This window comes from Trachypithecus francoisi, unplaced genomic scaffold (assembly GCF_009764315.1).
Source record: "Trachypithecus francoisi isolate TF-2019V2 unplaced genomic scaffold, Tfra_2.0 Lachesis_group5, whole genome shotgun sequence".
NCBI lineage: Eukaryota > Metazoa > Chordata > Mammalia > Primates > Cercopithecidae > Trachypithecus > Trachypithecus francoisi.
The window spans coordinates 49,919,282-49,930,015 of record NW_022681470.1 but is presented as its reverse complement, the minus strand read 5'-3'; the positions used below and the strand labels follow the sequence as shown (position 1 = coordinate 49,930,015).

Below are 10,734 nucleotides of genomic sequence, written 5' to 3'. Positions count from 1 at the left end.
TGAGATAATGAGGTAAAATTCGACTTCAAAACTAACATAACACTGTAAATTTCCAAAATAGTTTTATAAAAAAATTTAAAAGTCCACAACACCATAGATAATATATCTTAATTTTTATTTTGTTTTATTTATGAGACAGAGTTTTGCTCTTGTTGCCCAGGCTGGAGTGCAATGGTGTGATCTTGGCTCGCTGCAAACTCTGCCTCATGGTTTCAAATGATTCTCCTGTCTCAGCCTCCAGAGTAGCTGGGATTACAGGCATGCGCCACCACACCTGGCTAATTTTGTGTTTTTAGTAGAGACGGGGGTTTCTCCATGTTGGAGGGGCTGGTCTATGAACTCCCAACCTCAGGTGATCGGCCCACGTCCGCTTCCCAAAATGCTGGGATTACAGGAGTGAGCCATCGCTCCTGGCCACAACCTTAATTTTTAAAGTCAAATTTGTCTTTATAAAGAATGAATTCATACCCTTCGGGAGTATTTGTTTTTGCAACTAACTTCCATCCTTTTATTAAGTAATCAAACATAGCCCATTTGAATGTTGGAAAAGAACTGTCAGAAATAGAAGTTCTTATTTTGTACTTTGGTAACATGAATTTTACACTTAGTTGAACATGAAGAATCAAAAAAGGTTTGGATTGTTGTAGCAATTGTTTAGAATTTTAGATGTACCATTTGACCTTTGACTTTAAGATGAATTTCAGTGTCCTCAGTAAATAAAGACTTACCCCCAACCTTAAATAGTGACGCACAAAGGCTATTATTACCATCACTGAGTGGCTTAGATAACCCTGTCAGCAGCAATCGCCCATTTTCAAAGCCATGATGAAACATCTCTGTGCTAATTTCTTTTGTTTCCTAATTTTTTTTTTTTTTTTTTTTTTTTAGCTGGTGGTAAATAATCTTTGTCTTCTTTGGAGTAAACCTTCAACAATGGATTTTTTCTTTTTAATTATGGGTGTAAACCCCAGTATCCCCATAATTTATATTGGGTCTCGACCAACTGCCTAATTATGAGGATATATTTAGGCTCTTATTTCATCCACACAAAAACTTGTCTAACAGGTAGTTGGAAACATCTGAGGCACCACTTTGATTCTTTTTTTGGATAGTCATGTTTTTCCTTCTCCGTTTCCCCAGCATGTCTGCCATCCTCATGCACTGCTTCCACGTGCCTGGGAGCCTTTATGAGCGTCCCTAAATCTAAAAGAAACCAGAGGCGGGGCCTGGATGAACTCTGGAGATAAGCAAGGGAGCCGCCTGTCCCCTCTGAAGGATGTTTACATGTGGGCGGCAGTCGCCAGAATCCAAGCTCGAGCAACCCCTGGAAGGACGCGCTCGGCAGAGTAGAGGTGACCGGCGGCGGCGCGGGCAGCCCGAAGGGGCGGGATGGGGCGGGGCAAGGCGGGGTCCGGCCGGAGGAGGCGGGTTCCTGGAATCCGCGGTGTCCGGCAGGCGGTAGAGCTTGCTGCGGTTCAGGGGTCTAACCATGCTCTGGCACCGCGCGGCGCTGGCGGGGACGCGGCTGGTTCGGAGCAGGAGCGGCTTGGCAGGCTGGCTTGACAGGGCGGCGGGAGCTGCGGGAGCTGCAAGAACTGCGGCCGCTGCAAGAGCTGCGGCCGCCGCGGACTCTGGGTACGGGTTCGGCAGGCAGGCGCGCCCCTGCGTGGTGCGCTGGCCTTGCGGGAGTGTGGAGGGAGCGGTGGGCGGAGGCGCCCCTCTGTCCCGGCCCCAGGTGGGCTAGGCGGGCTAGAGCGTGGGCTCTGAGTCATAACACGCGGAGGCGCTCGAGGGATGGGCAGAGAAGGGTGCCTCCGCGGCTGTGCTGACTTCAGGAGCCTGTGACTCTCGTGTTGAAAATGTTTGACTCATGTTCGTTTAGACCATCCTCTGTGAATTATTAGATAAAAATACAAGACGCCGCCATCAGTTGGAATTTCACTTAAAGAGCGAATGATTCTTAGTCCAAGTGTGTCCCAAATACTGCACTGGACATAGGAAAAACGGAACAGTTTTCTGGTGTTTGTCTACAATTCTAGTTTAACTGGGCGTCCTGCATTCTTTGCTAAACTTAGCCACCCTACTGCAGGAAGTGAGGGCAGCGATTCCTGCTGAATGGCCAGAGCTTTTAGGAAAGAGGCTGTGACTGCCTTACACTTCGTCGTTCAGAATATCCGCGGCTTCGGGACCTGCAGTGGAAGGGACCTGCGGCGGAAGGGACCTGCCGCTGTGCCGCCCACGCCTGCGCGGCTAGTCCCTGGCGGTGCCGCCGGCTCGCACCTCCGCGCCTGCCACTGCGCACTTGGCCAGAGAGTCTGTCTCCCTATCTACTTAATCTGGGAACTTATATCAGTTTTGGAAGATTCCAGGAACCTCAAGTTTAACTTTCCAGACCAAGCTAGACACCCCTCCTGAAGGGGCTAATCACAGGCTGTTAAGTATTTGACAGCTCGTTGAGGCCCTGCAGTGTTTTTTTTTTGCCTATCCCTGGGGTCAGTATAGCACCTTGCCTACTTAGCACACAGTAGGCACTCCATAAATATGGCATGATTAGGTGCTTCATCCGTGTTGAAACGAAACGTTTATTGTGCACTTACTTCCTCCGTGCGTATTTCTGTTCATAGTTCGCGACAGTTTTTACCAAGGTCAACCAGAAATTGAAGGGGAAGGGTGCCTTCCAGAAACACTTTTATTTGGCAGGGTAGGGGGTAATATTTCAGAATGCACCTCCTACCTCCTCTCACTATCCAGGAAAACATTTTCTTGTGTTCAGTTGGAGTTCCTTCAGTAGTAGTGTAGTAAATGGTTTGGGTATGACAGTTTTAAGTGCTGGACCTGAGATGAAAGGACTTGCTTTCTTAGTTGATAAACCAAATACAGCTTGCTGATTTATTCCACCAATGGTCTTCCTTAGGGCTAGGCCAGCGCTGCCTGACCTTTTCTGGTTTAGGCTTCAGGAACTGAACTTCCTTTTATCTTAAAGCTTCACCCTCCTCTCAGGTTGGCTGCAGTCTTCCTAGCTCGCTGCCCCTAACTCCTTCCTGAGTTAAGCGCACAAGACTTTTGTTTGTTTTAAAGGGTTCCTTGCTAATCTATTGGGAAGCAAGGAATAATAGATTGTAAACATTGGGTAGGTTATAATGTTATAATGTTTAGTTCCTATCTCTTACTCTTCTTTGTTATTACTGAACAAACTGATGTTTGCTGTAGCTTCCTCACTCTAGGTATGCTGATATCGTAATAGTTCCCCCTTACCGGTGATGGACATGTTTCAAGACCCTCAGTGGATGCCTAAAACCTCGGATAGTACTGAACCCTATACATGCTATTTTTCCTATACATACATGCCTATGATAAAGCTTAATTTATAAATTAGGCAGAGTAAGAGATTAACAACAATAATAAAAGAACAACCACTTTAATAAAAAAATGCTCATTTCAAGGAATCCCTTGCTGAATCTTCTTATAGGCCCAGTGCTTTTTGGTGTAACACATTGCTGTCAGTTGGAACACTTTTTCTGTTCTTGTCTCCACAAATTTAATACCTTTTTCTGGCTTAACTAAGCACTTATACCCTGTGGCTGTAACTTGCAGTTTGAGATGTGACATCAAAACTACCAGGAATTTTTTTACTTCTTTACAATTGCACTGATAGAAGATCCGTTCTTACCATAGACCTTAGTAACCTCAGCATGCGATTTTTTGTTTTTTTTTTCGTATTAAGTGGAGAACTTTCACCCTTTCACTTAAAGAAAGCACTCTAGAGCTTCTCTCTTTGACACAACTGAATTGCCAGCATCACTACGATAGTGGTTTGGGGCCATTATTATTATTATTATTATTAAAGATGGAGTTTCACTCTTGTTGGAGCCATTATTAAGTAAAATAAGTGTTACTTGGACACAAGCATCACCACACTGTGACAGTCGATCTGCTCACCAAGACAGCTGTTGACTAAAGGGTGGGGAACTTATACAGGGTCCATATGCTGGACAAAGGGAGGATTCATACCCTGGGTAGGAGGAAGCTAGATGGCTCAAGATTTCATCATGCTACTTAGAACTTAAAACTTACCAACTATTTTCTTCTGAAATTTTCCGTGTAATGTTTTTGGACCATAGCTGACCCTGGATAACTGAAACCGTGGATAAGGGGAGACTACTGTGTAGGGCAGATGTTCATTATCCAAGGATAAGATGTACTGGAAAAAGCTATTTAGAGTGGATTCACTTAAAATAAGACTAATATTTCAGGCCAGGCGCGGTGGCTTATACCTGTAATCCCAGCACTTTGGAAGGCCAAGGTAGGTGGATCATCTGAGGTCAGGAGTTCGAGACCAGCCTGGTCAACATGGTGAAACCCCATCTCTACTAAAAATACAAAAAATTAGCCAGGTGTGGTGGTACACGCTTGTAGTCCCAGTGGCTTGGGAATCTGAGGCAGGAGAATCGCTTGAACCCGGGAAGTGGAGGTTGCAGTGAGCCAAGATCACGCTGCTGCACTGCAGGCTGGGTGACAGAGTGAGACTGCATCTCAAAAAAAAGACTAATATTTCATGCTATCCAGTTTAAAAATTTTGCTTGGGACTTTTGCAAAAATTAAAACATAAAAAGTAGCTTTACCTTTATATTTAAGAACATTTAAATTTTAAATGCACCCCCCATGAATACAGTATTGATTTGAAGGCAGAACATTTGAGTTTTATAACATAATCATAAGGATAACAGTTTTTTAAATATCTGAAGTTTCAAAAATTCTCTTATCCTTTAGATATTCAAGTAACTCTCTTTTGAAACATCTATTATATCTCATAATCCTGTTGTAAGATTTGTAATTTTACTCTGCAGTTAGTTTGCATCATGGTGTTTGATATTGTTCCAACAGTGCGATAGGGCCTGGTTGACCAAGAAAGATGAGTGGATGGGGAAGGAAAAGTTCCAGGGATAAAAAGATTTGAGGACGATAAACTGGTTGAGTTTTTTTTTTTTTTTTTTTTTAGTGATAATTTTGCTGACAATGAGTGTTCCTTTTACAAGCTCCCAATAGCCAGGTTTTGGATAATAAATACTGAGAGGTCCTGTATTCAGGAAATTCTAGTAGTAATGTCAAACATTATTGAGCATTTACTATGTGGAAGGCACTTATCTGCTTTCTGCATATGAATTCATTTAATCTCCACAAAGTCCTTTGAGAGGTGCCAGTGATTACTGTTTCCACTTTGCACACTAGGAAATTTGGAGCTATGGCCCATGGCGGTTGAGATACCGTAGCTTCCTCAAAAATCTTTGAAGGTTCCCTGCTTCACAGTGTGTTCCTAGAATTTTGGCATGTTTTACTAAGAAAGTAGAAACTATATTTTTAAACCAATGGTCAGGTCACACGGCGTAGGATGAATATTTGAAATTTGCCAGTTATAAATAAGAGTGTGTCAAGCTTTAAACACAGTAAATATGATTTTATCAAATAATTAAGGATGTTGGGAAGCTAGTTACATAAGCACACAGACCTTTTTGGTTTTGGTGAAACAAACACTTTGTAAATTGACATTTTATACTGATAATAAGTAAAAATTTTTTTCTATTTTGTAAGTTTGGCTATGTTTGTAAGTTTTTTTTCAAATACAACTCGTGATAAATTATCTTTAATGCTTAATAAACTACATTGTTCTTTTAAATTCCCTTTAGAATGGAGAGCAACACATCATCATCTTTGGAGAATTTAGCAACGTCGCCTGTGAACCAGATCCAAGTGAGTGATGTGGGAGATGATTGAAGAACTTTCCTCTGTAGAGAAAGAATTGTCCCCTACGTATTTAATATGCTTATTCAGTATCCAAACTTGAGATAGTTCAGCAAATGAATTAAGAGGTTCATATTTATTTAAAAGTCTCTATGAAAATCATCCTTGTGACTAAGAAGTCCTAGATCATTTTGGTAATTAAAATGTATGAGATTTATTTTTAATGAAGTCTTCACTCCGTCTAAGTTGGATAATGAGGTTGGCTGCTCCTTTTCATCATACCCACTTGAGATCCAGTGTTGATACCAGTGAGGCTGCCCTTAGCTGGGGATCCTATTTGATTTTGGCCTGGGCATCAGTTTAACAGTTTTCTTTGTTAGTACAGAACCTACTATGCAGTAGTTACTCCATAAAACATCCTCTCAGGGATAGGACTTCTTTTCCTTTCTTTTACTGAGAAGCTTCGTTAATTCTGCCTTAGAAAATCTCCCTTACGTGTATATTTTTCTTCCCTTGCAACCTACAAGATATATCAATTTTTTCTCTCTTGCTTACCACTCACTACTACCAAAAACAAAAACAAAAAAATTTCTGCCTTTAGTTGATTTGGCTAAATTCCTAGCTATTGGCTATAACTGTGAGGGAATTGCTTTTTTGTTTTGTTTTGTTTTGAGGCAGAGTCTCACTCTGTTGCCCAAGCTAGAGTGCAGTGGCACGATCTCAGCTCATTGCAACCTCTGCCTCCTGGGTTCAAGCAATTTTCCTGCCTCAGCCTCCCTAGTAGCTGGGATTACAGGCGCCTGCCACCATACCCAACTTATTTTTGTGTTTTAGTAGAGATGGGGTTTCACCATGTTGGCCAGATTGGTCTTGAACTCCTGACTTCAAGCAGTCTACCTGCCTCAGCCTCCCAAAGTGCTGGGATTACAAGCATGAGCTACCATGCCTGGCCCAAATTGCCTGTTTTAAAGCAAAATTACAACATCATGGACTATACAGTAAGGGTGAGCTTGAGAAAAAGTGGGAAGAGGGTTCTAGAAACCCTAACGCTGTCGTCTTTAGTTTCAGCTCACTTAGGAATCTCTTCAACCATGTCTAATATATGTCAGAGCCCTGGAAGCTCATCTGTCCCTACACGATTGTGTCAGCGTGTCTGTAACCTGAGGCAGCATGGTGCAGGGAAGAGCACTGGCTTCGGTGTTGTAACAAGGTTGAGTCAAATCCCAGTATTGCAAACCACTCAGCCTTGGTTTTGTCCTCCGTAAGATGGATTCATTAATACATCTCTGGTATGGCAGGCCCTCCCTAGGATAGACTTTTATACTAAATATTATTAGTAAACACAAGAGAAGCCTAAAAATAGACCAACTTGCCTGCACTAAAATTCAGGGCCTTTCTGACACCCAAGAGTGGGTATAACTTCTGAAGCATGGGTCTTATACTTTCTGGTTTTTGGCCTTCATCTTAAATAAAGGTGCTGCTTATGATCCACCACAAAAGAACAAACTAGACAGGGCAGGCACAGTGGCTCATGTCTGTAATCCCAGCACTTTGGAAGGCCGAGGCAGGTAGATTACTTGAGCCTAGGAGTTCAACACCAGCTTGGGCAACAAGGCAAAACCCTGTCTTTACAAAAAATATCCAGGTGTGATGACACATGTCTGTAGTCCCAAACACTTGGCAGGCTGAGGTGGGAGAATCACCTGAGCTCATGAGGTTAAGGCTGCAGTGAGCTGCGATCGTGCCATTGTACTCCAGCCTGGATGACAGAGTGAGACTCTTGTCTCAAAAAACAAACAAACAAACAAAACCTAGACAAATGTCTGGGTGCTAAATCTATTCATTCAAAATCTTTTGAAGGACCCAGGCATTCATATGTTTAGAAACAAAAAACAAAAACAAAAACTTCATAGGCTGTGTAGATGCATAGCAGAGTCTCACAGCCATTGTGGTAAAGGCCTGGAGGTAGTTTTCAAACCAGGCTGATATCGTAATTATATGGAGAGTTTTTAAAAAATACAGTTTTCAACTTCTACTTCAAACTCATTGAATCAGCATTTCTGGAAGTAGTTTTTCCTGAATTAAGAGTATGAGAATACCTTATCAAGAGAGTAATGACAGCTTTTGTACTATAAAGGTATATAGGAAGGGATAGAAGCAGAGGTGTAAGCCTTACATTTTAAGAAGAAATCGTATACCATTCCTTACCATTGAAAATTATAGAATAGAAGATCAGGAGTTAACTCCTGAATACCTACTGAACATTTGAAAAGAAGTATGTTTTGGGGCCGGGTGCGGTGGCTCACACCTGTAATCCTAGCACTTTGGAAGGCTGAGGCGGGTGGATCACCTGAGGTCAGCAGTTTGAGACCAGCCTGGCCAACATGGTGAAACCCTGTCTCTACTAAAAATACAAAAATTAACTGGCCTCGGTGGCAGGTGCCTATAATCCTAGCTACTCAGGAGGCTGAGGCGTGAGAATCGCTTGAACCCAGGAGGCGCAGGTTGCAGTGAGCCGAGATCTCGCCACTGAACTCCAGTCTGGGGGACACAGTGAGACTTTGTCTCAAAAAAAAAAGAAAGAAAAAGAAAAAAAACAAGAAGTATAATGTTTTGGGTGTTTTGTTTTGGTTTTGTTTTTTTTTTTTTTTTTTGAGACAGAGTCCACTTACTGTGTTCCTCAGGCTGGTGGGAAGAATATATGCTGGTGGGAAGAATATATGCCTCAGCCTCCCGAGTAGCTGGGTTAACAAGCATGTGCCACCATGCCCGGCAACTTTTGTGTTTTTGGTAGAGATGGGGTTTCACCATTTTGGCCAGGCTGGTCTGGAACTCCTGATATCAAGTGATCTGCCCACCTCAACCTCCCCCAGTGCTGGGATTACAGGTATGAGCCACTGCATCCAGCTGAAAAAGGAGTATAAATGGAGATTAAATATCTGCACTGTAGAGCCAGATTTGCCTGGGTCTAATCCCAGCTCTTCCACCTATTAGCTGAGAACCATGAACAAATTGTTGATCTTTATCTGTACCTCACTTTCCTCATCTGTGTAGTGAGGACAATAATAGGACCTACCTCAGGATTGTAGTGAGGTTTAAATAACCCAGTGAAGATAAAAGTGTTGAGAATAGTACCTGGCACACAGAAATGGTTGCTGTATATGAATTGGCTCTGATTATTATTTATTGTTACTGCTGTATGCCAGGCACTTTTTATTATATCTTTTTTCCTAATAACGTTGCTTTGAAATGAAAAATATCCTTAATCTGCAGATGAGAAAAAATAGATGATGCTTAGTTTGAGCCCGGAATCATGAGACCAAAATCCATACCCTTTCCATTATATCCTAATTTCTTTCCAAATGGTAATGTCTAGAATTAAAGTGATTTTTTGTGGTTTTATTTCAGGAAACAATTTCTGATAATTGTGTGGTGATTTTCTCAAAAACATCCTGTTCTTACTGTACAATGGCAAAAAAGCTTTTCCATGACATGAATGTTAACTATAAAGTGGTGGAATTGGACCTGCTTGAATATGGAAACCAGTTCCAAGATGCTCTTTACAAAATGACTGGTGAAAGAACTGTGAGTATATCCTCTGTGGTGCTGTTCCTCTTTAATAGGTTGTAAACCAAATCACCCAGAGCCTAGACCCTTGTGTTTGGAAAATGAGCCAGACATTCTCTGAGGATAGAAAAAGCAGCTGCAGATCTAGGAACCAGATTCTTAGAATAGGAAACAGCAGAGTTGATTTATTTTTATTCTGTGTGTGTGTTTTGATTGGGGTTGATGAGTAGTGTTACTATGAGTGCTTGTCTATGGATCTTTGAGTTCCTCTTGGAGCTCTTTGCAAGATAAAAGTATTCTTCCTCCCTTTACCTGGGCAATACAGGGGTTGGTCTTCAATCACTTTTCTAATAGGAGTGCTTTAGTGCTCCATGTTTTTAGATTCTTGAAATTTGGATTTTTCCATAATATGCATAATCAGAAAAATGTACAGTGTTGCCACTTTCAAGTTTATTGAAAGAAGTTTATATGTGCACTCTTTCCCTTCAGTAAACAAATGTAAGAAAATAACTAAATATTATTAGTTTATCTTTTACATACCATGGTGATTAGGAAGAAGGTTTTTTTTTTTTTTCTCATGCCTGTAGTCCCAGCACTTTGGGAGGCCGAGGCAGGCGGAAGAAGGGTTTTAGAATCAGATTGTTTTGGATTTGAATCGCAGTCTTTTACCATCATTGTGATTTTGCACAAGTTCCTGTGCCTCATTTTCCTCCAAAATAGGGCTAAAAATAATACCTACCTCAAAAGGTTAAGATTTTAAGATTTAATTTGTGAAAGAGCTTTGTGGTGCCAGGCTCATAAAAGTACCCGGAGTTCAAAGGTCTATTATTATGTGAAATCTTAGTTCTGATACTAGAGTGAAGCCTAATTCTTCTTTTGTTTGTCCAACAGGTTCCAAGAATATTTGTCAATGGTACTTTTATTGGAGGTGCAACTGACACTCATAGGCTTCACAAAGAAGGAAAATTGCTCCCACTGGTTCATCAGTGTTATTTAAAAAAAAGTAAGAGGAAAGAATTTCAGTGATGTTTATACTAATAAGTTTGCTAGTACAGTGTCAGTTAAAGTGGTAATGTCCAATAATGTCTTTTAAATGTTTGAGGATGTTTTAAATACATGCATTGTCTTCATGAAGATGTAAAAATACTGAACAATAAATTGCAGTGGAAACGTCTTCTTCCCACCTGCCAATTCTTGAGAAAATGGGATGGTATTTAAAAAATGAAAGGTTGGAGTTGTATCAAGATAAGGAAAGAATGTATTTTCTTAGGAATTTATGTATGAATTTTACAGCCAAGAGCTAGAAGGTAAGCATTTGGAATTCTTTATTTCCTATTCAGGAGTTAACTCTTTATCTACAATAGTTTTTAAGTGATAAGGACTGATGTGTGATTTCTCTTTAAAATTTAAGGCTTTTGCTGATACACT

At 41.2% G+C, this 10,734-nt stretch overlaps 1 protein-coding gene across 2 annotated transcripts; it reads left to right on the top strand.

Annotated features, from left to right (window-relative positions):
• Window positions 1-495: 495 nt before the first annotated feature.
• On the top strand, window positions 496-10,480 carry GLRX2 (glutaredoxin 2). 2 transcript variants are annotated; one of them, XM_033199041.1, is made up of 4 exons: window positions 496-1,352; window positions 5,685-5,748; window positions 9,148-9,324; window positions 10,198-10,480. In XM_033199041.1, exons 2-4 carry the CDS (start codon window positions 5,686-5,688, stop codon window positions 10,330-10,332), a joined length of 375 nt encoding a protein of 124 aa, XP_033054932.1. In that variant the 5' UTR covers window positions 496-1,352; window position 5,685; the 3' UTR covers window positions 10,333-10,480. The 2 variants fall into 2 exon arrangements, with proteins under 2 accessions (XP_033054932.1, XP_033054931.1); XM_033199040.1 differs by lacking the exon at window positions 496-1,352 and adding an exon at window positions 1,399-1,635.
• The last annotated feature ends 254 nt before the right edge of the window (window positions 10,481-10,734 follow it).

Excerpts from the sequence above, each read along its gene's own strand:
- GLRX2 (XM_033199040.1), top strand. The coding sequence starts at position 1,490 with ATGCTCTGGCACCGCGCGGCGCTGGCGGGGACGCGGCTGGTTCGGAGC. Across the intron at positions 1,636-5,684 it reads GCGGCCGCCGCGGACTCTGG|AATGGAGAGCAACACATCAT; the intron begins GTACGGGTTCGG and ends AATTCCCTTTAG. Across the intron at positions 5,749-9,147 it reads CGCCTGTGAACCAGATCCAA|GAAACAATTTCTGATAATTG; the intron begins GTGAGTGATGTG and ends GTTTTATTTCAG.